Source organism: Falco peregrinus, chromosome 2, assembly GCF_023634155.1.
Source record: "Falco peregrinus isolate bFalPer1 chromosome 2, bFalPer1.pri, whole genome shotgun sequence".
Classification (NCBI taxonomy): Eukaryota; Metazoa; Chordata; class Aves; order Falconiformes; family Falconidae; genus Falco; species Falco peregrinus.
In genome coordinates this window covers 13,121,849-13,149,387 of record NC_073722.1, presented here as the reverse complement: position 1 = coordinate 13,149,387, position 27,539 = coordinate 13,121,849, and the positions used below count along the sequence as shown (strand labels likewise).

General features: G+C 38.6%; 1 protein-coding gene across 3 annotated transcripts in view; it reads left to right on the top strand.

Annotated features, from left to right (window-relative positions):
* The window catches only part of INPP4B (inositol polyphosphate-4-phosphatase type II B), a 345,506-nt gene that overhangs the window by 159,822 nt on the left and 158,145 nt on the right, over positions 1 to 27,539 (top strand). For all 3 annotated transcript variants that reach the window (XM_013303957.3, XM_055797014.1, XM_055797015.1), the window contains one exon: positions 152 to 268. In XM_013303957.3, the coding sequence (XP_013159411.3) occupies positions 152 to 268 (117 nt within the window). The remainder of the gene's footprint in view (positions 1 to 151; positions 269 to 27,539) is intronic.

Sequence of the window (27,539 nt, the reverse complement as noted above, 5' to 3'; positions counted from 1 at the left end):
TCTGACTGCTTGGGTAATACTTAGCTGTTCACATCTCTCCACAGTAAAAAGCTAATTTGTTATAAAGAGCCCACAGTTTCTGTACATCCATAATGGCTTACTACACATTGCACAGCTGTTACCTTACTGAATGTTTACTCATGTTACACAGGGTACAAGAGATCCACTGTTTTTGACTGGTGTGACATTCCCACCGGAATACCCCATCTATGAGGAAACCAAAATAAAACTAGCAGTCTATGATGTCAAAGATAAATCTCAAGACACGGTAAGTGCTTTGCTTCATTCTTGCATAAATCGTACTGAGGATTTAAGTTTGTCACTATATTGTTCTTTGGTTCTCTTTAGAAAGTTTTCCAATTGGGGAAATAGGTTTATGTACAATTGGTTTTGCTTATTTCTTATACCTTAAATGTACTGTATTTTTTGTTGTTGTATTAGAAAATAGAGAAAGAGAGCTATGCGCTTAAGATAGACCCTTTGCTATTGTTTAATTGGTTACATGAATCAGCACGGGTATTCCTGGCAAATAAAAAATACTTTTCTGTGCTTTTTGATGGCAGAGAACTTATGAAATACACTGAGATAACACCACTGTGAATAATTTTCCAGAAATATGTTTCTGATATTATTATATGCCCAAACCAGAATCATAATAGGGCCATGTAACCTGATGTTTGAGAGAGGTAACCACATTTTATTTTTGATCTCTTGCATACCCGCAGTTCTCCTGTGGCTGCTGCTATTATCTATTTGTAAGGGCCCAAGATCATCTGTGTCACTGCTAAAGGTCAATAATTTTGGGTTGCAGTGTACATTTCTGGTTACACTGTCAGCTTTTTACTTGACAAACAGTTATTCACTTGAGATGATATATGGAGGTCAGTGGGGTGATCTGAGTGATTTAACTGCCAAACATAGACCATGAGTACCAGTTTATGTGCTCCAGGTGATCTAAGACAGACTTGCAGAGCTAGAAGATACCATAGGACCTATGGGAGATCTGCATTTGTCTTCTGTGGCAGCTGGAGTCCAGCTGATAGCTTTCTCTTGGGCGTCAAGAATGGTCCTTGATGCCTGTATTTAATTAGCTGAAATGCTCTTTACACATCTGTAATTGGCCCCCATTACGATTAAAGACTGTGCAAGCTCATTCAATGACTTTATATGCGTTCATTACCCATAAGAAGGAAATTAAAGGCATAACTTACAACTTCAGACTGTCTTTGCTTACAAAAGTATAGTTACAAAGTTACAGATTTAGAGGACTTGTAATTTTTTTTCAGGTAGAAAATAGTTTATGTGTTTGTTTATGTTCTGGACCTTTGTGAGCAAACACGTTGGATCTGTCTCCTTACTGTCCTCTTTAATGGGAATGTATGGAATATTTCAGACACTGAATCTGTACTACTTTCGGTTTATAGACTAAAGTATTTTTTCTGTTTAAGAATAACCAGGGAGGGGGCATATACACACATTTTCAGAATGTTTATGTTTTAATTTTTGCTTATGGTTTAGACTACAGGGGCTTAAAATGGGATCTGCTATTTATTCAATAGAATTGTCACCCTTGGACAGATACAGGAATTGAGTGAAAGCAGTTTGACTTTGTCCCTTCCCTTCCAGTTTCTGTTGTGACTGACAGATGATGGAAAATAATATCCTGTCTGTAAGCAAAAAGAGTGGACTTGATTCATAGAGCTATCCCTGTACTACTACTCTTCCAGTTGGAGGTCTTGATGCTGCCTCTTATACAGGACAAGATCTAGCCTCGAGAATCGATAAAATTTGATAATTTACAAACTTTTAGTAACTTTTTATAACTCTTCTTTAAAATTGTAGTACAGGATTAGAGTCTCTCCCAGAGAATCCTGTTAATGTAGCTCATAAGTCACAAGAGAGAACTACTACTTTTGTCATAGTAGTTATGTAGCTCCTATGTAAAACACCTAGATTATCATATCTTTTTGTAAGGGAAGACGTTAATCCCACCCCTGGTTTATATATATTTAGCTTTTTTTTCCAGTATTAAGCCATTTTAAAACAGGATGTAGATAAGAAAAAATTAAATAAGCTTTAGAATTTGAGTTAAGGTAGACTACTGCAAGTGTCAACGACCCTGGGCCATCCAGGTTGTGACTTCATTTGTGGCAATATTTGGACTTCTGTTTATATCCTAGAATATCAGCAACAATAAATTTAATGGTTTGACTTTCTTTACTATAATTGGAAGCCATCACACTTTTCTATTAATTCAGGTGACCTTTTTGTGTCTGGAGGTGTATATAGATTCATAAAAGTCAGGTTTAAATGAGCTATGTTTGTTACTATTACTAGCGTAGCTGCAGCTGCACAGACCTCAGTCTTTGCTTCATGATCCAAGAAGTGGGCAGTAAGCCTGTTCCAAGTGCTGTGGCTTCACAGTTCTATTATCCAGGCTACAACAAAGCTGACTTTCTTGTTTCTCAAAAAATGCTGCCACGGATTATAGCCACAACATGGAGCCCCACCATTTCTCCAGACAGGTAATCCACTTGGGGGTAGAGGTGAATCCAAGGGTGTTAGGTATGCTTCTGCTCTTCTAGGTCATGCTTCCAGAGCAGTCACCAGCTCGTACAGGGGAACATTTATGGCAGAATCAACTTTGGATCTGACTGCAAAATAGTTTGGAGAAATTGAGCAAAGAGCTACAGTAATAAAATTCCCACAGCATCAGGGCTATACTACTACTGGTTACTTCAGTTAACCAATTCAAAATAGCTAATATCCCTCGTCCTAAATATGTACTTATTCTTTTGTTATTTCCCTTGTAATTAAAATGAAACTAAAGGAAGTGAATTCTATGCATTAATTAAACTCGGCAGGATTTTACTGCCGCAAATACAAGACTGTAGAGAAGGAGGGAAAAGGGCAGTGACTGCATCACAGGGTGAAGCTTTTTTGTGTTTTTTTGCCTAAACCTGCCTCTTTCTGTACAAGAGAATTAGGTCTCTTTTTCAAACCCACTAGATTTTTACCATAATACAAAAACAATTATATACTGCTTGGTTTATGCACACCGGTCATAATGCTAAAGTGAAAGGGGATGCTCCCCAGTGTGACACAACCAGAATGTTTTTTGGCACTTGTGACATGCTACTTGGGCTGCTCTTTTTAAAAATTTCAAAATAACCCTGCAATTCTTGCATCCCTGTACCAGAAAGCGGATAGTTAACTTCACTCTTGCCTGTCATTTAACTTACATTATATAAGGAGTGAAGTTTAATTATATTAAACTACTGTGCAGCTGGTATCACATTGACTGTGGTTGATACAGTGAATGTTCTAACTGCACTTTTCACTTTTTATGCATCTCTGTCTGATGTTGATTATAATTATATTTTGGCTGTGTCAAGCTTTCTGTAATTGAGGCTTTTTAATATAATGAAACAATTGGTTTTTTTGTTTTGTCTAGTCTTCTTAAATTAGGGTGATTGGTTACTGTAAATTTTCATGTAAATAGAAACTTTTAATAAAGACTATGCTATTCCTACTTTACTTTGATATAGTTGGAATAAAGAAGTTAATAGTGTGTTTATGAAATGTAATTTAAATATATCCAGTGAAGCCATGCATACAAAGCAGTAGGTAATGCATAGTCTGAAAAATGTACTGTGACATCTGTTTCTACATCACAAAAATTTTCATCTGATATTGCCGTGAGCAAATTTATGTTTCACTGGCTTGATTTGCACTGTCTTTAAGATTTTTAGATATTTGGGTTTTGTCATAATGCTGAGGCTGCACCTGTTTAAGTCATTGTCCAAAAAAATCAAAATTAGAGGCTCATATGCTGTTAAAGTATTACCTCTGTACCACTTCTGTACAGGCATGCTATTCTTACATTTCCTATAAGCATGCAGGTTTGCCCAGTTTGGTCTAGCAAATTTTAAAGCTAAAACTGGATTAATTATCTTTGAAAATACTGCTTTGCACAAATTAGGTACCACTGCCATGACAGACCTGGAGAAAATACAAAATACATGAATTTGTGTTACACTAAGAGGCGGGGATGCCTAGTGACTAATTTGGGAGGCAACAGTCTGTCTGTCCTGCGTTCGGAGTGTATACTACTTGCGTCCTGCAGCGAGCATTCTGAACTTCCTTGTGTAGAGCACTATGGTTATATTTTTGGGCAAGTACATAACATTTAGCTATGGTGAGGCTTTTCTTTGCTTTTTTTCCAAGATCGATTCTTCTGTGGCCCAATCTTCATCTGATTTGTGTTTATTTCATGCAGTTACACCTACTGCTTAGATTCTTACTATACCGACTTTTCTATCTGTAAAGTGGGTTTGAAAGTGTTTGTATCTTGTATGATGGGATTACTTTTGTTTTAATGCAACAAGATCTTGAGGTAAACACTGTTCTTGTATGACGTGCAGTGAGTTGGGCCACCTCCTTTTGATCCACACATGAAGAAGTGTTGGAAGCAGAGGAAATTAGCAACTTTATCTGGTTACAACTTTCTGTATGTAGTCCCTGCATCACCCCTTCACAGATTCCCCTTATTTATAGGAGGAAATGGAAATTGGGAAGCCCGAGAAGAAGCTTCAAAAGCATAGATTTTGAATACCAACTAGGGTTAGATTATTTAACAGGTTTTTTTGCTGTTTATCTTAAACACCAGCAGGTAGATACAGTCTCCTTTAGATGGATGTAACTACTGGAATACACATGTGATATTGAAGATATAACCAACTGTGCTAAAGCTCCTGAGAACTAGGAGAAACCGGATGTATACAAGGCAGTTGGAATATTACAGGTTCTACTGTCTGGTCTTGCATTGCTTACTTCCCAAATTTTCTCTTAATCAATGAGAATAAAGTCAGATTAACATGGTAATTTTAGGAGTGGTAGGCATGGAAACTCAGTATTAGATACGGGAATTTGTTATAAAGTGACAATTTTAGATTATTTAGGCTTCAAATTACACCTTTTAGCTTTTGAGGTTTGAATTTTCTATTGAACGTACTCACCATAAATGAAAATTTGCAAAGGGTTTTTCTTTGTATGTTTCTTGATATTGCAAGTATCCCTATTAAAACTGAATCACACCAGGGGGAGTGGAAAATGAAGACTGTCTGTCATGAAAGAAGCATTTTGAGTTCAGTTGTGAAGCCAAACCTGAAGTGGCAGCAGCGTTTCATGTCCCCTTGTGGGCATTGATCTGTAACACAAAACCACCGTGCAGTTAAGTGGGGTTTGCCACCTCTGCTGAAGAGGCCCATGGCTTGACTATTAGGAACGCTGCAGAGCAGTATGTGAAATGCATTAGCAGAGATAAATGTAAAAGCTTGCACGTCACCTACTTGCACTCTGCCTGTAGCAGAGTGCTCTTAGTCCCTCACTCTTGTGAACACTAGAACTACTGAAGCTGTTTTACTTTAAAACTTGAAGCGATGTTGAAAATGCTCTATTTTGTTTAGAGAAAAAGCACTTCAAATTCTTCCTTTTAACAGTTCCATTCACTGTCATCTCTGCAGAATTTTTAGAGAAATATTGCTTTAAGTTAGAAACTCTTATTATCTCATTCTTCTGAACAGAGCAGTATTGTACGGTACCATGGTCCTACCCAAAGAAATATTTGCACTAAAGCTTTAGATATTCATGTTTCTTTTCAAAATCATATGTTTTTTTCACAAATATATATTTGATGATAAATTTAGTTTTCCTTTTGCATCAAATTATATATTCTTACTAAAAGCCCTTATTGGAAATATTGAGCAGAGGAATACTTTTTATTCTTCTGGGAACATGCATGTGGAATCCACTTAAAACATTATTGTCCATCTTTCTCAGTATTTTTTAGAAGTCTGCACACATAAAGGGAAATTCAAACTGCTAACTTTCATTTGGGTTTATACTGAAATAGATTCTTTCTTTGAAGTGGCTGAGGGTGTAATAAGGTTTTCTATATCTTAGTGTATCTGCGAGAGAGTTGGGGATAAGTGTCAAGACCAGGAAAGTTACAGGTATAGACCTAAAGTCCATTTGTAGCCTTGCTGCTCTTTGTGCCTAGCCCTTGAAAATTCAGTGGGAGGATTTGACTTTGCAAAAATTTTCTCTCTTTGAAAGCATCCTACTTTTCCTCCTACCGTTTTATTTTTTTTTTACTAATTGAGGCAAATTCTTCCCTATTGCTGTCTTCAGGGAAAGTTGTAATTTACTGTTCATTAATTTTCCATTTTCTTTTCCTTTTCTACCTACTCTGTCAATCAAATGCTATTGCTGCCTCACATCAGTCAAAGGTTTGCTCCAAGAGCTGACTTTACGGAAAACTGCTGTAAAACTACGTAGTGATGAGACCAATTGTATTCTGTACAAATGTAAAGGGTTCTAAGGGAACCAAATAGTGAATAACAGAAAAACAGAAAAGATAACATTTTCCTGTAGATTTTATTTTAACCAGCTAAGAATTTCAGTAACATAGGCATGGTTGTTCCAGTCTCTGTAGCATGCTCCAAAAAGCTTGCAAATGTAGCGTTCTTCCATGAGTACTTTGTATGTATGTATTCATAGATATCTTTCATTGCTTCATCCCTAACTAGACCAGCACAGACCACATCAGAATAGTCAAACAAATCCAAGGTGGTTATTGCACTGCTCTATCATTTCTAATGATGACTTGCAGGGTTCAAGGGACACGTGCCTAGTACAGAAGGCAGGGTTGTTTTCCTCTGAAATATGCATGCTGCAGTGAATAGAGGAAGAAGAGCATGGCACAGTGTTTCTTTAGTCAGTGTGGAGCAACTGGACTGTGAGAACATGGCCTCAAGTTGAAGAATATGCCTCTGTCCTTTCAAAGGGTTGATCTGCTTTCCTTCCCAGTGCCTTTGACCCTGGCATCACCTGGACAAGGCACTGGGGGTGCAGCTTCTCAGGAGGGGTGGCTGGTGCCCTGGTAGGCTGTGTACTGCAGCCCTCCTGGGCAGCCCAGGCACTGCAAGCATGAAGGATTTTCTTGTACTAAACACAGCAACATGGGAATGTTGAATGGCTCAAAGGATAAGATTTGTCTGTTCTCATTGATGATTTTCCTTTTTTATCAGGTGAATGATCAGTTAGTCCCATCACACCAACACAAATTCTAAAAAGTACAAAGGGGAACTGACATTCAAGAAAATAGTGATGTTTGCCTTTAGCTGTAGCTACTTAAAATTATACACACAACAGATGGCATGTTTACCTATAGTTGATGGGTAGTTTATAAATGAGAGGGGCTTCCTGCAGATGAAAAAAAAGCAGAAGACTTAAGATGTTTTTTCTAGTATGGAAAGCTCTAGTTTTGCCTGTTGAACTCATTTTTTGGTAGTTTCTTTACCTGGAAAATAATTCATCAAATCAATGCCTCTCTTGTTCATGTAGAAGCACTTCTAACTTTAAGTGGACACATTGAACTCCTTGAAAAATTGCAATTGTGAACTTCTGTTCAATGCTTCATGTTCTGTGGGTTTCTGTCAAATAAGACTTTAGAATAATCTATTACAAGTAATTGTATTTATACTGCAGGAAAAAATGTTCATGTGCCATCCTTTACTTGCAGCATTTATAATTTTACATTAACAGAAATGAATTAACTGTAGGAAATGTGTTAAATATTGAGGGGGGAAAAAAGAATAAGAAATGCTTATAGCGCAGCATCTGCCTCTTAATCTTCACTAAGGAACTTCCATTTTTCTCAAAGCCTGGTTCAGTACTAATGGAAATAGCTCAGTGACTTCCTGAAATTATTTTGATTTTTGCTTTATAATATTTGTTATCTTAATTTTTTAGTATCTTGAAAATCTGACATATCTGTTCTCACAGAGTCCAACCACAGAGTCATAGAATTGTTTAGGTTGGAAAAAGCCTTCAAGACCATCAAGTCCAACCATCAGCCTAGTACTTCAGGGTCCACCACTAAACAAGTCCCTAACTACACATCTTTTAAATACCTTCAGGGCTGATGACTCAACCACTTCCCTGGGCAGCCTGTTCCAATGCTAGACAACCCTTTCAGTGAAGACATTTTTCCTTAATATCCAGTCTAATACTCCTCTGGCAAAGCTTTAGGCCATTTCTTCTTGTCCTGTGACTTGTTTCTCGGGAGAAGAGTCTGATGCTCACTTCGCTACAACCTCCTGTCAGGTAGTTGTACAGAGCGGTAAGGTCTCCCCTGAGCCTCCTTTTTTTCAGGCTAAACACCCCAGTTCCCTCAGCCACTCCTCACAACACTTGTGCCCCAGCCCCTTCCCCAGCCCCGCTGCCCGTCTCTGGACACGCTCCAGCCCCTCAGTGTCCCTCCTGCAGCAAGGGGCCCAAACCTGAACACGGGATTTGAGTATTGAGTACTGGCCTCACCAGTGCCCCGTGCAGGGGGACGGTCACTGCCCTGGTCCCGCTGGCCACACTGTTTCTGACACAAGCCAGGTGATGTTGGCCCTCTTGGCCACCTGGGCACTGTGCTGGCTCATGTTCAGCCAGCTGTCAACCAACACCCCCAGGGCCTTTTCCTCCATGCAGCTTTCTAGTTGCTCTCTCTTCCCCCAGCCTGTAGTGTTGCATGATGTTGTTGTGACCCAAGTGTAGGACCCAACTGCACTGAGCCTTGCTGAACCTCATGCAATTGGCCTTGGCTGATGGATCCAGCCTGTCCAGACCCGTCTGTAGAGCCTTCCTGCCCTCAAGCAGATCAACACTCCCTCTCAGTTTGGTGTTGCCTGCAAGCTTACCGAGGATACACTCAATCCCTTTGTCAAGATTATTGATAAGGATATTAAACAGGACTGGCCCCAGTACTGAGCCCTGGGGAACACCACTTGTGACTGGCTGCCAACTGGATGTAGCTCCATTCACCACTATGCTTTGGGTTTTGCCATCCAGCTGTTTTTTTTACCCAGCGAAGAGTATACTTCTCCAAGCCATGAGCAGCCAGTTTCTCCAGGAGAATGCTGTGGAAAATGGTGTCAAAGGCTTTACAAAAGTTCAGGTAGACAACCCAGGACCTTCCTTTCATCAACCCCTGCTGGCTGCGCCCAATCCCCCAGTTGTCATGCACATGCTGCATGATGGTGCTCAGGATGATCTGCTCCGTAACCTTCCCCAGCACCAAGGTCAGGTTGACCGGCCTGTAGCTCACTGGATCCTCCTTCCAGCTTTTCTTGTAGATGGGCACCACACTTGCTAACTTCCAGTCAACTGGGACCTCCCCGGTTAGCCAGGATTGCTGGTAAGTGATTGAAAGTGCCTCGGTGAGCACTTCTGCCAGCTCCCCCAGTACCCTTAGGTGGATCCCATCAGCCCCATAGACTTATGTGCGTCTAAATGGGTGTAGCAGGTCACTGATCATTTTCCCCTTGGATTATGGGAGCTTCGTTCTGCTCCCTGCCCTGGTCTCCCCTTCAAGAGGCTGGGTACTCATGGAACAACTGGTCTTACTGTTAAAGACTGAAGTTAAGAAGGCATTAACAAACCTTGGCCTTTTCCTTATCCTTTGTCACTATGTTTCCCCCCCTTCCCCCCCCCCCCCCCCAATAAAGGATGAAGATTCTCCTTAGCCCATCTGTTGTTGCTAATGTATTTGTAGAAACATTTTTTATTGTCTTTCATGGCAGTAGCCAGATTGCATTGTAATTGGACTTTGGCCCTTCTAATTTTCTCCCTGCATAACCTCATGACACCCTTATAGTCATCCTGAGTTGCCGGCCCCTTCTTCCAAAGGTCACTAACTCTCCTTTTTTCCCTGAGTTCCAGCCAAAGCTCTCTGTTCGGCCAGGGTGCTGCTCTTCCCGGCTGGCTTGTCCTTTGGCACATGGGGACCGCCTGCTCCTGCGCCTTTAAGATTTCCTTCCGGAAGAGCGCCCAGCCTTCCTGGACTCCTTCGCCCTTCACAGCTGCTTCCCGAGGGACTCTGTCAGCCAGGCTCCTAAACAGGCCACAATCTGCCCCATGGAAGTCCAAGGTAGCAGTTCCGCTACCTCCCCTCCTTACTTCTCTGAGAATCAATAACTCTGTCTATCATTTCGTGATCGCTATGCCCAAGGCGACCCCCAGCCACCACATCACCCACAAGTCCTTCTCTGTTCTTCTTCTGTGGTCCACCCTCCCTAGCTGGCTCCCTGACCAGCTGTGTCAGAAGTTAGCTCCCACACGCTGCAGGAACCTCCCAGGCCGTTTCCTCTCCACTTCTGTGGTGCAGTTGTTTTGCCAGCAGAAATCCGTTAAGTTCCAGTCTCCCATGAGAACAAGGGCTAGCAATTGTGACACTTCTCCCAGCTGCTTCTAGAATATTTCACCTGCCTCTTCATTTTGGTTGGGTGGTCTATAACTGACTCCCACCACGCTATCGGCCCTGTTGGCCTTCCCCCCGATTGGTACCCATAAGCACTCAACCCCGTCATCACCGTCATTCAGCTCTAGACGATCAAACCCTCCCTGACACACAGGGCTCCCCCACCGCCTCTCCTTCCTTGCCTCTGCCCTCCGAGGGGCTTATAGCCATCCATTGCGGCACTCCAGTTGTGCAAGTCATCCCACCGTGTTTCCGTGATGGCAACTACATCACAGTTTCCCCGCTGCACGGTGCCTTCCAGCCCCTCCCGCTTGCTGCCCGTGCCGCGTGCATTGGTGTGGGGGCACTTCAGCTGGGCGAGCGATCCCGCCTCCTTTCTGGGGGAGAAGCCCTGCTGCTTGCGCGACCGTTCTCAGGCACTTCCATGGTCTCTAACACGTCACTAACCCCTGCCTCTTTGCTGCCATATGGGTCTCCATCCCCTACCTCGGCTGAGAGAGCAGACCCAAGGACCTTTGTAGCACACTGTCCCTCAAACACTGGTGTACCACCCCCAGGCCTGTCTAGCGAGCCTGGTTTTAGCCCTTTCCCCCTTCAAATCCAGTTTAAAGCTCTTATAATGAGCCCTGCTAACTCCTGTGCAAAGGCAAACTTTGCTAGCTAATTCCTCCATCTCCCTTCATAGAAAGGCACTTAAAAATACTGATGTGAAAAAGAAGGTACAGTACATTTTAAACCTATTTCTTCAATGCTAAAAATATTTCTGTGTAGTATTTCATATATTTAGATGAGATAAGGATTGAAAAAAATAGAAGAAACATATATGGTGCAGTGGTAAGTGCTCTTGCTTTTGTGTTATATGAAAGCGGGCAGTTAAAAAGAGTTTAGAAACATATTTTTGTTTTTAAGATTTTGGGGTGTTACGTCTTGGAAATTGAAAACAATAAATTCCATTTATAGGAACAGATTTTTCTTCCTCTATTACAGATCTCACAAAAGTGTTCTTTACACGTATGGATATGCTTGTATCAATAAATGTTTGCATGTGAAATTTTGTACTTAAAGTAAAGCTGAGCAAATAATTCTATTTAAAAATCAAGTAAGAGTCATATCTGTTGGACATAATGTGAGATTTGATCTTCTTGAGTTCTTGTTAGAAGAGCAAAGTAAAGTGCTTTCAGAGTAAACTAGTTAAATGTTTTGTTTTATGCTGTATTTTAAATATTTGATGAATAAACATGAAAGGCTTGTGTAATCACTTAGGAATTCCAGTGCCGTTAGAAATGCACGTATCATTGAATTTTACAGTAATCAAAGCCTTTTTTTGTAATCATTATGCAGTATATTACAGAAGCAAATTCCCATTTGGTTGAAATTCTCCATGCTTTGCTTTCTTCATGCCAGAACTGAGGACTTTGTTTTGATCTGTTCTTAATTTTGTCTTGTTCACCATGGGTTGCATGATCAGGAAGGGAGAGGAAAAAAATCTGTTTTCCAACATGCATTTTTTTAAGAAACTGTTTGCATTTTTTTAGTGATAGCTGGAAAGCCAGGAGAACAAAGGACAAATATGGTTTGTAGCATGGTCAAAATTTAGTGCATTTTGTTCTTTCAAAATCTCAATAGCATAAATGTGAACAAACATTATGAATACCAACAACTGAACTCAAGGTTTTGGTGTACAAAATGGTTATGTTATTGAACAGAGTATCATCTGCTTTGTAGTGTTATAGCACTTTGTGGTATACGAGAGACAATTCCTTTCACTGGGGAGTAAACTGACTTCCCTTACCTTAAATTTATTTCTTACTGAGATAATGGATCATTACCAAGCAATCACTCGCACAGTGACATTAGGTATGATTATAGTTGGTCTTTTTGGTGGGTTTTTTTCAGTATTTTGGGGTGTTGAGAATTTGGTGGATTTTGTTTCCCCCTGGAGTTCTTTTCTTCACAGTCACGGTATTTTTAAAGCAAGAATAGTTGAAGATTTTTATAGTACCATGCAGCTGTCGATGTTTATTCTCAGTCTTATTACCCTTAAATCCTTTGTCATGTATGCAGTCTCACTAATGTGAAAGGAAAAAGCTGCAAGTCACAATTATATAAACCACTTTCATAAGATTTTTTTTCTTCTTTTTTTTTTTAATTCAAATTCAGAGTAGGAAGCACTATAGGTTTCTATTTTATTTATAGTTTCTTTCCCGAAGTTTTTTCTTCCCCATCTTTCTCTGCAGCCTTCAGCATATCTCAGTAAGGCACAGCATTTAAAATATAACAATTGTAATGGTTCATAGAGCTATCAAGGTAATTTAGTTTAGAGCAAAACCAAATATACCAATTTGAAAAGACTCTTCTATTAGTTTTGATTGTAAAACTTACACCTGAGTCATCTTCAAGTGAAACTCAGAGGGCTCTCACTGGAAAGTAATTAGAGAAATGCATTTTGTCTAGAAGTTGATAAGCAAGCATGTTGTTATACATGCCAAGGAGTAATAGATTTGCACCAATTCCAGTCTCTGTGTTCTTGTGAGATAAAATGAAATTTTTTTGAGGATATGTGTATTACATTGGTCTGACTTGATTATGTTCAATTGTTTCTGGTGGAGGCTGAGGTCGTCTTACTTTGCGTGTCTCACTGTTACATATGGTTGTCTACATTGTTCAGGTTTTTGGCTCTACGGTAAGACTATGGGCATGTGTCACTACTGTTAGGCAAAACAAACAAAATCACTGGATCTCTGTGGAGTAGAAGTAAGAACGGAGTATACTACCTTATCTTTCCTGGATCTATTAGCACAGAAGTATTCAGGTGGGAACAGGACTAGAGGCAGCACTGGACTGCAGCTCCCTGGCTTTATGTTCCCTACTTCACCCTTCAGAATTTTTACTGGGAGTGTCAGAAGTGGCCAATAGTACTAAACTCTTTTTCTACATGCATTGAGAGATAAAAGCTAATTCCTTTGATTGCAACAGCACCTGCACCACTAGCAGTTGTATGGATATGTTTTGTCTTAAAATACAGATTCATAAATTTGTGTTATGAGAAAACCATTTGTCTGTTGAGATTACTTCAGCCGAGATTGTCTGCTTCCTGACAGAAGTTTGTGTCATGTGGGACAAACATGATTTATTTCCTGTAGAAGGCAGGAGTCAGTGTGTCTTTGAGATGCTTAGAAGACTTGGATTTTGACACACAGCTGCCTTAGTGAAATCGAGCATGGAGGTCCTTGATTTGTTATAGCTATAGATTCTCACTGCCTCTATTCCTGGGGAATAACTTGGCAGCTTTTCAAAAAGAAGTAATTGCAAGGCTCTCGCTCAAGAAATTATCTCTGAATGTGGAAGCTCTGGACAGTTACTGCCCAATTATTGCTACCCTGATCTGAAATAACATCACCCCTGTGACAAGGAAGTTTCTGAATAATCAGCTGTGCCCAAATGGCTTTCAGGCTTGGGCATGACAGAAGAAAGACTGTCCTTGCAATATAAATTAAAGTAAGGGTACATACACACTGTTCCATTGAGAGACTTCCTGAAAGACTTTTTCTGTGTATGTATAATACTGTGCAAGACTTGTGTCCAGAGTTTCATTGTCCATTAAGACAACCTTGCTGTATCAGTTAGCAATCCTCTTTTGGTGGGTAAATCTGTCTTGATTTAGAATTAACCCTAGTATGGAGTATTTTGTAGTAGTGCATTCCTTTCCCCTGCTCCTTGGAGTGTTCCTCAATTCCTCAAGTTGTAGCTCATTGGCCCCAAGAACAGGCTCCTGCAGGATAAACCAGAGGGCTTAAAGTTTTAATGTCTTTTTTTTTTTTTTTTTTTTTTTTTTTTTTAAGACACATGAAACATCATGATCAGCAGTACATTTGGTATGAAGAAGATAAAAAGCCTGTTGACTGCTGTTGTATTAAACCCCACAGGAACAGGATACAGGCATTTTTAAGCATCTATCTTAACTATTGTCCCTCAAACTCCATGAGCTATCTATTGAAGGAGTTAGAGAGACAGTAACAAGAAGTGAAGGGACATCATATAGTTTGAAAAGGCAAACTATTATTTGCCTTGGTTTTGGTTTGTGTTCCCCCTGCCAGTTTACTGTTTTGCAGATTTGCAGTTTTGTTTTCTATTTAGTTTTCAGTTCGGTGTGCAGCCTGATTTGTATGCCTGAGAAGGACCATGCTGTTTTCTTAGTGGTTCTGAAACTCTTACGTGAAGCTGTTTCTAGAGTTACCTGATATTTTATTTTTTTTTTTCACCTTTAGTTAGACATGCTGGACATATCAACTGAAATACTATTGAGTATGACTAATCTGTCCTTTACCCAGGAAAAGCTGGAAATTCAGGTTATTTACACAAAGTAGTCCATACCTCTTATGATTTGAACACTTTGCTGAAGCAGCATAAAATATTCTGGACTGTCAATCTCCTTTTTAAGAGAAATTGTCATGAAATTTGTTTTTACTATATTTGCATCTGTGATAAAATTGCAGTGAATCTTATGAGACTGTATAGCTTAGTCACTCCTCTTGATTAGGTTACAATTGTGGGTATGTTTGAATTACTACAAACAGAAGGGGCAATAAATTCTTTGCTTCTTCAGTGAGTGGCTGTCATTTAGAGCAGATTATTGACATGCTGTAAATTAACCAGCACAGCATTACACTTGACATTTGATTAAAATGGAAGTGGTTGGTTCTGACTTGGGAGTTCAGCACTCTAGGTCCTGGCTGTTTAAAGACCAGGTGTCTTGTATCCTGTCTGCTTGGCACTTCCCACAACTGAGATTGCACAATCTGAAATCAGATGCAATAGGTACTTTATATGACAACGGCAACAGGTTTAATATGAGTCTAGGGATTGGGAAAAAGTTACAGGTTTTAAACTAATTACAAAGTTTTATTGGAGATAAAAAGCAAAACTGTGTTTTATAAAGAAAAGCAAACATTTCCAGGTGGTTTTCACACTTACTATGATTCTAGTTTAGAGATGGTAAAACTAAACGTATGTGGTTTGGGGTGTGTATAGATGTTTTTCTCTACCATCTTCCCCACCAAGTGACCAGAGCTCAAGAATTTGCCCTGGAAATAAGAAACTTCATTTTGAAAGTGAGATTCTGAGGCAATCTCTGGACTGTGGGGCAGATATGCTTTGCAGTAACATCCTGTAGCCCTTCTCCACTGATATGGAAGTCTGGGAGGAGAGATGTGGTGAGTGTCTGGCAAGCATCCCAATACGAAGTGCATATTAGCAGGCAGATATTAGGAAGAATCTCGGGGTCTCAATTTTAGATGTGTTCTAGAGGACCAATCTAATAGTGCATAGCAAGGTAATCCTATCATTGCTGTCTTAGGTAACACACTGAAGTCATTTGTCTGTTTCATGGCTGCTGAAATTTGATTTGGGCACATGATGTGTGGGAGACAGCAAGTAGCTGGCCAAGCACAAAGATTAGTAGGAACATAAGGGGGCAGGTAGGGGCCAGGCTCAGATGCTCAGATGCAGAGAGATTGAAGTAGAAAGTGTTGCCAAACTTTGATATGTTAAGAACTTAAACAGCCCATCCCTTTCTATCCCAGGTTTACAGGCAGTTAGGGCTGGATTTGTTTGCATACAAATAGAGCCGGATCTCCTAAGCGGGCTTCAAGTCCTAATTCCTTTGCTATTAGCTGTTGGAAAATGGAGGGAGTTACTGGAGAAATAACTATCAATACCGTGGAGCCTCAAGATGGTACATCTTTGGTTTTGAGTTTGTAGCGCAAAGTAGAGAATTAGCTAAAATATGAATAATGCAAAGACTAAGAAGTTGTGCAGTAGAAGTACAAAGCTCAGGTAAAATGAAGAGAAGACCACATGCTTCCCTACAATTGCTTTGCTAATCCAAAGTTCATGTAATTATACAGTATACCTGCACAATCTTTATTTTCTGTGCCTAAGGCTTTCAGGTTAAGTGGTGGTAGTGTCATTTGCTTCCATAGTCACTATGTAGTAACACTTAATTTATTAAGTTGTAATGGGGTTTTTTTGTGTGCAATGTTGAGTGTGAAAGTTGGGGGAGGGGGAACAAATTCAAATTCAGCCTCTATAAACATGGAACTTAAAGCATTAGTAACTACAACAACTGTAAGTAAATTGCATGTTTTATTTTCCTTGAAAAATGGAGCCAATATATGCCGGTATTACTAGCAAGCACAGTATGCTGACTTTTGAAAGTGTATTTCTTACTATTTTTTTCTCAAATCATATTCACAGAATATTGAATTGTGTGTAGTTTGCTTACCTATACCAAAATAGAAAATTCAAGTAAATTTATCTAATTTTATTTATGGTTTCTGATTCATGTGATTTATTCATGGCTCATTCAGATTTAGTCCTACAAACCATGAGAAAAAGCTTATAATACTTTATTAAAGCCACTTAATTTTTCAATGGAATATTTAAGTTGCCTTTTTCAAAAACAGAATAATTTTAATTACTATTGTATTAATGTAATAATACTACATTATTAGTAGCGCTTATTTTAAGTGGATAAATAGTTTCTACCAAATTAGCCTACGCTGATGCTCTAAGACCATTCCCCTTCTGGAAGAATACAGTGGTTTTGGAGGGACATTTGGTCTCGCTCAAAATTCTAAAGTTAATTTATTTTCTTGACTTCCATGAAATGAAACCTGTTTTAAAAAGTGATATTAGACAAAACAGCCTTTAAGTGTTTGAAAAAAAGGTCCAAGAATATTCACCTTATATGTTAGACTTCTCTTGAGGTGGGTTTCGTTTGGTTTGGTTGGGAGGATGTTTTTAGGGGAAAAGTGACTATTTCTACTAAGGTCCTTGGTGTGATGGTATTTTAAACTTGTCTGGTCTAGCTGACTGGGTGAGTCAAAATTTCCACATCGCATAAATTCTGGAGCTTGAGCTGGCAGGGAGTCTGAGGGTGGGGTACTGCTTGCAGCCTGGAATATAGGTTAGTGTCTGAGCAATAATATGTCTGCAAGAGAGAAGGCTGAATTTCTGAAAGGTGAACTTATTTACAAGAAGTTTTAAAAATTCATTTTTAGAAGAAGGCCTTTTTATTCTTTTCCTCCTTCTCCCAGTTTTCACATCACTGAGAAGATTGTGTTTTAGTGGTTTATTTTATAAATTGGATGAAAAGTTTGGAGTTTGCCCCCCGTGGTCTAAAAGAGCAGTGTGTGCTGTTTAATGCTCTGACTTTTTTCTGTATGTTGCTTCTAGAGTCAATAGTAACAAAATCGCAAGGAAAATGAAAACAGTCTGTATGGAAATTCTAAATAACATTGAAGGTCTGCTGCATGTTAATGGAACAGTTCCAAGATATACAGAAGGAACTTTGTCATGGTTTAACCCCAGCTGGCAACCAAGCACTGCGCAGCCACTTGCTCACTCCCCCTCACCCATCAGGATGGGGAGAAGAATCGGAAAGGAATGTAAAACTCAAGAGTTGAGATAAGAACAATTTAATAGGTAAAGCAAAAGCTGCGCATGCAAACAAAGCAAAACAAGGAATTAATTTTCTACTTCCCATGGGCAGGCAGGTGCTCAGCCATCCCCAGGACAGCAGGGCTCCACCATGTGTAATGGTTACTCGGGAAGACACACGCCATAATGCCAAATGTCCCCACCTCCCTCCTCCTTCCCCCAGTTTATATACTGAGAATGATGTCCCATGGTATGGAACATCCCTTTCGCTAGTTTGGGTCAGCTGTCCTGGCTGTGCCCCCTCCCAATTTTCCGTGCCCCTCCAGCCCTCTTGGTGACAGGGCCTGAGACACTGAAAACTCCTTGACTTCATATAAACCTTACCCAGCAACAACCCAAACCATCAGTGTGCTGTCAACATTGTTCTCACACCAAATCTAAAGCACAGCACTGCCCAGCTACTGAGAAGAAAATTAACTCTCTCCCAGCTGAAACCAGGACAAACTTGTATACATGTATTTACAGTCACATAGTCTTTTAGAAAAGGTGCCACTTCTTGAGATATAGTTTCTTCAGGATGTTTAAAGAAAAAAGCTGAAATGTAGGCTACCATATCAAGTATGTTTGTTTATTTATTTATTTGTGGGGTTTTTTTCTATCTCAATCTATATAGTCCTTGTAACCACTAATTAGGTTAACTGTCTTTCCTCTCTGGAAATTCTGGAAATGGAAAGATTAAGGAAAATTGAAGAAGTAGGGCTTATACTGTTATATTTGGTTAGCTTCAGATCCAGGGTTGGTATTTTACAGTTCTGTTAATCAATCCTTTTCTTTGTATCTGAAAGTGGAGGTGATGTGTGACTGCAGTATTTCTCTGATGGTATTAGTTCAAACACAGAAATGTTTGCAGCATGTACTGAATGCTCCCACTTGTCTTTTCTGGGGTTCTGTGAAAGTATTCCTTTGTTCAGAATATTTTGATACTGAATATTAATTTGCAGCAATTTATTCACTGGGAAGTATTCGTGCAGGGAAGGACAGCAACTACCCTTTTAGTCTGAAGAAATCCGCATGCATATTCTCCTATTTTTCAGATAGAAGCCTCATGGCAGCAGGTAATTATTTTGATGTTGAAGGTATAACTGAATGAAAGTGATCTGTAATTGTGGTGGTTCTTATGATGTTGTATCTTGTGTGTAGCACCGTTGCAAAATTTTGCTAAGTGTGCAGGCTCTGTGCATGCCTCTTGATTGCAAGCTTTCTGTACTCCCTTTTGCATAAATCCTTATATAGAATGTGTAGACTGGAAGAGAATGACATGCTTTGAGATTAAGCCAGAGGATGCTGAACCTGTGATCTGCATGGCGCTTCAACTCCTGCCTGCATTGCTTCTAGCAGTCAAGCTCTAATTCAGGCTCAAAGTGTCAGTGCTACACAGAAATTACTCAGTGGGGCAGGGTACCTGAGGAAAAGGCCATAGTGCTTTTCCCTTCGTGCTTGATCTGTTCAGACAGATTTGGAGTACAGACAAGTGTGTCTGTGGGATAGGTTGGTGTGCTTACACTGTGGAAAGCAGGGGAGTCTGTTAGAATTTCTGTTGAAGAGACCCAGCCATGTCTGTATACATAGCAAGAAATGAGATTTTGGTGTAGTGCTTGTTATTTTTAGGAAAACTCTCAGAAGTATTTTGCAAACAGAGACATTGTCTTTGGTATGCTGTCAGACCTCCAGCAGACGGTGCATCTGCGTGACAGTATCGCGCCAGGGAAACAGACCCTCTTGTCATGTGTGAATGTAGTTTCTATACAGAAAGAGGGAGAGAGACACTTAAAATTAAGTTAAATGTACTCACCTCTGGAGTTAACAACTGTTTGACTTGAACAGATGGCAACACTACACACTGCCTGAAGGTAAGAGCTGAAGCCATAGCTTCTTGAAGGTACTGGGAGGCTTTTGACAGGCAGGTGTAGCTGTCTGAATCAAGAATGCAGATGGAACAAATGCAATCGGACTTCTGGTTTGGGAGTAAATTCTCACAATGAGCAAAGATGTACTGAAGTAAAATTCTTCTAGAATAAACAGTGACATTCTGTTTAACTGGATTCACCTGGCAATCTTAAAGATAGTATTATGCACAGTGGCCTTTATGATGGAACATGATGTTTGCAGTATGTTAGTACAAGCTACATTCCCTACCCCCCCACCCCCCAGGCTGTTAGTATTTTTATAGGATCTGAATTGAACTCTGGGTGCAATTTATTTCTTAATATTTCTTCTTAATGGAAATTTTCTGTATTGTAAATGTATATGAAAGTTTACCTAATTATGTCTCCAGAAATACTATTTGAATCCAGTGTTTTCAGAGATAACAGGATACTTAATCAGCAGTCTGTCCTTATTTGGAACTGAAAAGGAATTTGTTGAAAAAAGCAAAGAGAAAAAAGGAGGATGGGTGCCTCACTGATCTTCATGGGAATCATTAAATTCCCTATGAACTTTTGATACGTTCATGTTGCTTGGTGGTCGTGTTCCTATCTTTCAGTTCCAGGAACTTGGAGGGTTAGTTCAACAGTGAATCAAACCTGATTTTGCCATGGCCTCCTCAGCACTTTCTGGTGGTGTAGGGGCCCCATTTGGCTAGTGCAGCTTGCACTGGGGCAACCAGCACGGTGGGAAGCTGGTGGTACAGAAGCAGCAGCTCTAAAGGCTTGCCTAGAGGAATTAAAAAAGGGTTTTAGTCAGCTCTATTTGGTCTTCTGGAAAATGTCTAAGAATTCTGAAAAGTGCTTTAACAATAACAATTTCTTTTCGGTGGCTTTATAGTCTTTGAAAGCCTCTGTTTCATGCTCCTACCTTTTTAGGTAGTCTTTCAAAGCACAAGACATGTTACCCTTGAACAAAAGAGAACTTTTAGGCATGGATTTCATTGAATATTTTTTGTTAAGTTGGCAACTGCAAAGACAAGGAGAGTTGATTCTTAAATAATTTTTGTTCACCTTCAGATTTTCGTAATTTGTGATAGGCTCTGTTTCATGTTGCTTTGTTACTTTTTGTGTTTTAGCATAGATATACCACACTGGTAAAAAGAAAAAAAAGAAAAAAAGAAAAAGACTAAAAAAGGCATTTCCTGATAGGACAAAATTACTCCCTTAACAGAGAGAGAATTCAACTGACCTATGTAGACTGTTGCTATGCATATGCTATAGTAGTCGTGGAGGAAATCATAGCTTATATGCTGGACTGGAAAGAAATAATTAAAAGGTCTGGAATGGTACTGGAATGTCTGAGGTGCTTTATAGGAATCAAGCATGCATTTTTCTTTTCTTTCTTTTTTTTCCCCTCCATATTAGAACTTTTACTGTAGCTGAAGATTATGTTAAGGCTTATGGGTTGAATTTATAAAGATACTCAGACTGGAGATATTTCTATATCTAAAGGTGCCAGTGGGATGCTGTATGGTTTCTAATCAAGTTAGGCATCCAATTTTTAGTTTTTTAGCTACTTGAGGTACTTTAAGTTTCCCTGTACCTACTTTAGGCACTTTCAAAGCAGCCTGAAGAAATCTGTCAGTGCCTTTTTCAGACTTTACGTACATTTAAAAAATGTGACCCTAACTTCTCCAGTTTTGTGTCTACTTGTCCTGGTTTCAGCTGGGATAGAGTAAATTTTCTTCTTAGTAGCTGGTACAGTGCTGTGTTTTGGATTTAGCATGAGAATAATGTTGACATTCTGATGTTTTAGTTGTTGCTAAGTAGTGCTTACTTAAAGTCAAGGATTTTTCAGCTTTCCATGCTCTGTCAACATGGAGGTGCACAAGAAGCTGGGAGAGAGCAGATCCAGGACAGTTGACCTGAAGGAACTAGCCAAAGGGATATTCCATACCATAGAATGTCATGCTCCGTGTATAAACTGGGAGGAGTTAGCTGGGAACCGCCAATTGCTACTCAGGGACTGGCTGGGCATGGGTCAGCAGGCAGCAAGCAATTGTATGATGCAGCACTTGCATACTTTGGTTGTATTTCTCTCTTTCTCCCTCTCCTCTTCATCACAATTATTATTGTTATTATTATTTATTATTATTTTTAATTTATTTCAATTATTAATCTGTTCTTATCTCAACCCATGTGTTTTACCTTTTTCCAGTTCTCCTCCCCATCTCATAAGCGGCCGCATGGTACACAATGATATATGTTTTCAGGGAGTCTTTGGGTAGGCTGGGGGAGAGAGATGTCTCAGTGACCAATCCTTGCCTTGGTGGTTATTTTATAAAATCAAGGGAATAAATTCAGTCATGTGGTTGTTAGGCCCTGGGAAAAAAAAAAGGGGAGGAACACAGGTTTCAATGCAGTTGCCCCAGGTGCATGTACAGTGAGACAAATACTGTGAGGATTGACGATCAGGTAGGAGCACCTTTGGGGTATAGAACCTGGATGTCTGGTAGGCTTTTAGACAGTCAGCAACATGGTGTCAAGAGAAATTATTTTCAGAAAAAAGTTGCTTTAAATGTAATGAAGTAGTAATTCAGAAGAGACTGTTTCCACTGAAACATTTTTGAATTAATTCCAAAATGTTACTAATGTGATATGCAGCTTCCCTCATATTTCTGTTGAGAAACGGAATGGATATCACTGTATCTAGTTTGTTTTCTAAAATTCTGTTTACTATTCTTTGTACTTGAATACACAGATGGTTACTATAACATAATTTTGTCTTACATGCCTAGAGACAAAAATATTGTTCAATTTAGTTTTAATTTCACAATTAGATATTACATGTTATCTTCTGTATTTTGTAAATGGACATTCAAAAAACTTGTTTTTGTTTTTTTTTTTTTTACTATGTAAAAATTGTGTTTTCACACTGTGGTTTTGTTTTCTGGAGGGGATGAAGATTTATGTTGGTTAATTCAGTGGGTTGAAACCATTGTAAAATTGAAGTTGAACTGACCATTCAGAACAATGAGAACAGGTGCATTGAATCTGAATGATTTTTCAGTCTTGGAAAAAGAATTAAGATTTTTGTTTTGAAAGAGATAAAGCAACAGTAAATATGTGACAAAGTGGGATTTCAATAAATAAAAAAGTTAAAGGCAATTAAGAAATTTGGATTCAACCTTTGCCCTTGTTTTTTAATGAACAACTTAGCAGGCTAAAATTTTGAACTGAGATATAAATAATACTCATTACTCCTGTTCTTAGAGTCACAGGGAAGTCTGTGAAGGCTGTGATCCTTTGCTTCTAAATCTTTTTTATACAGGACCACTGGAAAGGAAATTAAGTGTATAATACAGCAGTGAGAATACATTTATGGAAGTTCAGCTCTGTCAGCATGTCCTTCCTAAATTCCTGTTCTCTGAGTTTTGCTGGGCATAAAAACTAGCTTCAGGCTATGAATATATAAAGATTTAAGGCTAAACTCTTACAATTATATGGGAATTTTGATGCAGGAATCTCTTACTATGACAGTGTGAATATATGTCATGATGAATATTTTTCTGAATGAATTTTCAAGCAGGTAGTCTTTTTTTAGGTGCTCAGTTGTGATGGTTTGGTTTTGTGTGGGGATTCTTGGGGGGTTGTTTTGGGTTTTTGTTTTTTTTTTTTTTAACTTTCCATTTAAAGTATTTAGAAAGGAAGAATATGCTGATAAGAAGAAACGAGGAAAATGGTGTATAGGATAGAATACCGATCCCGTACTCATATGGATGTATGTAAATACAACAATAACTATTACAAGCAGGACAGTACTCGTACTCACTCATGCACTGCAGAACCAAACAGGAATTTGGATTTGTCTGAATCTGTCCCACTGAATGTGGATGTACACAGACTAGGTGGTTAAAAATGATGCAGGCTTCATAGCAGGGTATCTCTGCTCTGGCGCAGAATAGCAGTCATAGCCCTCAGCGCAATGCAAGCGTAATGGCAGTCAAGTGGTGCCCAAATGAATTCAAGAGGAGTAAAGCGCAAAGGAGATTTACAATTTTTCAATTACATTCAAAAATATAGCCTTTTGGAGAGGAGTGTTCAGTTAAGTTAAAAATTAATCTTTTTCTGAAAAAGAATTGTGCTGAGTCACAAGGTGATCTGTTGTTGAATGGTTTTGGTATTATCCAGTGTCCAGACAGTGGCTTTTATCTATTTTATCAGTGTATGCTAAGAATGCCTTTTGTGTAAAATATAAGTGAGAACATGAAATTGGAAGGTCCATTGCCCTTCTCTATCTAATTTTCAATAGCCCTGGATTTAAAGTCTGGGGAATACTTCCTTGGTTTAAAAAGCTCATCTCCTTCCTTTGATTTTAATGCAGTTACATTAATTTAAAATAATCCTCCTTCCTTATACCTCTTGTTTTCTGATGCTAAATAGATTTGAATCATTTTAGTCTTACCTAAAATTGGTTCTCCATTCTTACCAGCATTCCTAATACTGTTTCTTGAATATGAATGGCAAGTGTACACAGTATTGCTGATAGATCAGGAAAGGTATTTCCATTTTATCTGAAAAGCCTATTTGCTTTTTTCAAAGTTTTTGATCCTCATACTCAGACTGCTTATTAATGATATGCTTAAGTCTTTCTGCCACTGTGTTTTCTGAACTAACGCGCTTCTAGTTTGTAAAGGAAGTGCTAGTTGTTACTAATTGAATGTATCGCCTTGTACTTAATATGGTTATGTTTCTGTTACTCAGATCTTCCATGTGTAATTCTTTCTGTATCCCATTGCGGGTTTTACTTCTTATAGATTCTGCTTTTTAAATTCATTATAAAGCTTCTACAATTTTTGCTTTAGTGTTCAATGAAAATCTGAAATAAATTAGCCCTGCCACTGAGTCTCGAGGAACTCTCATTACTGTTTTAACCCTACCATTTCCTGATTAGCCAGTCTGTTAATCTCTCTAATTTCTTTCCAATGGGCTAATAATTTTTGAAAAGATATTATATCAATTGCTTTATTGAAGTCTAGAAGATAAGAGCTACTGCATTTCCTTTGTCTAGGCAATCAGTTATCTTACTGAAGGAAAATAAATCAGTCTGCTTCATCTCCATTTAATGAACACGTGTTTTTTGAACAAGAATATATATGTATGCATAAATACTGTGGCAGCCATCGGAAGTACAGTCATTCTAGTCAGGGAATGTAAAACCATGACTAAATCTTAAATTACTGGAAAGGTCTAGAATAACTTGCAGCTTTTACTAAGATGCCAACTAGACTATCCACTACTGTTGTCAGCCTACTGATACTGGAGAAATCTAACTATGAAGAGCATGAAACATTGTGAACTGATGGGACTTAAGGGAAAAGAAGATGCAGAACTTCATTAACAAAGGTCTGAATCATAACTGATGAGGTTCTGGAGCGGTGGGTGTTTTTCTTTTCTCCTTTAGCATATTTGAGAGGCTTCACATCTGTGAGATCTTAAGTCTCACACAGGTTTAGCTTCTGATTTCATTATTTTATATTAATCGGTGGTTTATATTCCTAAATACTTTCTAGGTCGAACATGTCACTCATTGTTTTGGTTTTCTTTTCACGTTGTGCAACATAGCTGTATTTCCTTTTAGTACTTACCACAGTTTATTTGCAAAGTGTTTCTGACAGCAGCTTTAAATCTGTTTGGATCTCGGCATGTTAGTGGGTTCCAAATGGCAGCAGGTGGTTCTAGGTGGCTCACAGTTATCAAAAGCATGAGGTGATCTTAGATGCTGCTACATATCAGTGCTGTTCAGTCTTTAGCTTTTTTCTTCTCAGTTTTATGATTCTTCAGGCAGCTTTAGTGTTAACACTGAGCTAGAGTAACATGTCTTAAGGTAACGCATATTTCTTTAAAGCACAAAATTGCATTAATTTTGCTGGAAGACTAGTCAAGTGATAGAAAATCTCCTTTGGACAGTCCTAACTTTAAGTTATCTTCATGAGTTAATGAAACTATTATGGTCAAATTTGGTTTATGTACATTTGAAACACTGTTCTCTCATGACAATTTTAAATGGGCAGCAGCAAACTTTTTAATAACCTCAGGATGTACCTCGATTACTGCAGAAAAGGCATTTTATGGGGTCTCAGTTTGTTGCATAATTTTGTTTAACAAGTAATTTTTTTCTGTGGAGAAAATAGAACTTTCAAGCTTTTGGTAGATTTCTGGTGTGAAGCATTTCTCCTTTGCAGTTTTGGAGTTCTCAAAGACAAAGCTTCTGCTCTTGTATCTAAAGGAAAGAATGGGTCGATTTTGCTCAGAGTTAAACCCATCTATTAAGAAAAGAGAATCCCGAATTTTCATCATGGGTCCTCAGAATATGTCCTCCCCTTTCCCTTCTAAGTGAGATTTTTTTTTTTCATGTAAGACACAGCATTGAAGTAACAAAACTCTTAAGATGAGGTTGAAAAAAAAGACCAACAATTCATTGTATTAATTTCTGTCGTGATTTCACATTGTACACTTAATGTGCAGTAGACGTACTGGATATTGCAATAAAATTCTATTCAATGTTTTCCCCAAATTTTTTTAAGCCATTTTAAGCCATGCAAATACCATTTTTTCTAGCTGTTAAAATAAAAATTTACTGTTGGGTTTAATTTTAATAAAGTACCTTTTTTGCACTAGGTTCTCTTTTATAGAGCCGAAGCCCCTGGTTTTCTAGTGGTGTTACTTCAGTGACATGGATTTGCTTCTAATTTGCATTGACACAGCTAGGAGTGGCCCTTAATTATTTTAAGCAGTATCTGTTTTACAAGAAAGCATGAAGTATTTATATTAATGTTTGAAAATACCTGTTAAACAGCACATTTGTCATTACACTTATTGAGTCTTTCCCTATTAAGCACAATTTTTGTTCAGACTTGTATTTTCCTTACTAAATTGCTGCCATCTAGCACTTAGCTGAGTCCATTTTCCTTTGAGGTATCTTGGTGAAAGGGTTATTCCAATTAAATGTATCACAGTTAATTAAAATTATAGTGTAATTTTATTCTTTTTGTTATGGTCTACAAATTCAGAAGTTTCAATAGCAATTTCTTATCTCCTTTTATACTTTTCCCCTTGTTTTGCTGGCTTTGAAGAAAATAGCCATTAGCAGCTTAGACATTATTAGGGCAGACATTGTGCTGGTGTATTTGTGTTCCTAGAATGGAAACCATTGCAGAAACCGTGTGTGTTACCGTAGCAGTAAATAATTGCAGTTGCACAATTTGTTCCAATGACAGTGATGTTAATGCATTGTTTGGTGTTTAGTATTGAGTCTAGGGAAGTGGGAGGTGGAAGTGAAATTAAGAGTTGAGGTGCTCAGTTTAATGTGGATATGCCAAAATCAGGCATTATTATAAAAGAAGTATCAAAAAGAGCCTTGTTAGATACAAGAAATTAAGACATTTTTCACTTCTTGAAGTGTTGACATTGTATTTCCTGCTTCTTTTACTGGAGAAGAGAAATAAAGTATGTAGCTAGTGCATAAACTCTCATTGACACCAATCGGCATGGGACTCAGCTTTCAGATCTCAAAATTTTGAACTGTGAGTGAAAAATAGTGCTTTTATCTGCCTTGAATTTTTTTCTGTTGTACAACCTGAATGAAAAAGGTTTGAAAAAGTAATGTACAAAGTAACAATTTCTTTCACTGAAGCTAACTTCAGTGCTTCTGTTTTCCAAAATAATTTAAAATTTGCTATTAAAAAAATGTAGACTACAGGTTTAGTAGTAAAACCAGTTAAGTAACTGGTTTCAGTGTGTTAACAAGATCTGAGGTTATAAAGGAAAGATGGTTAAGCAAGCATGGCTCTTTAAATAAT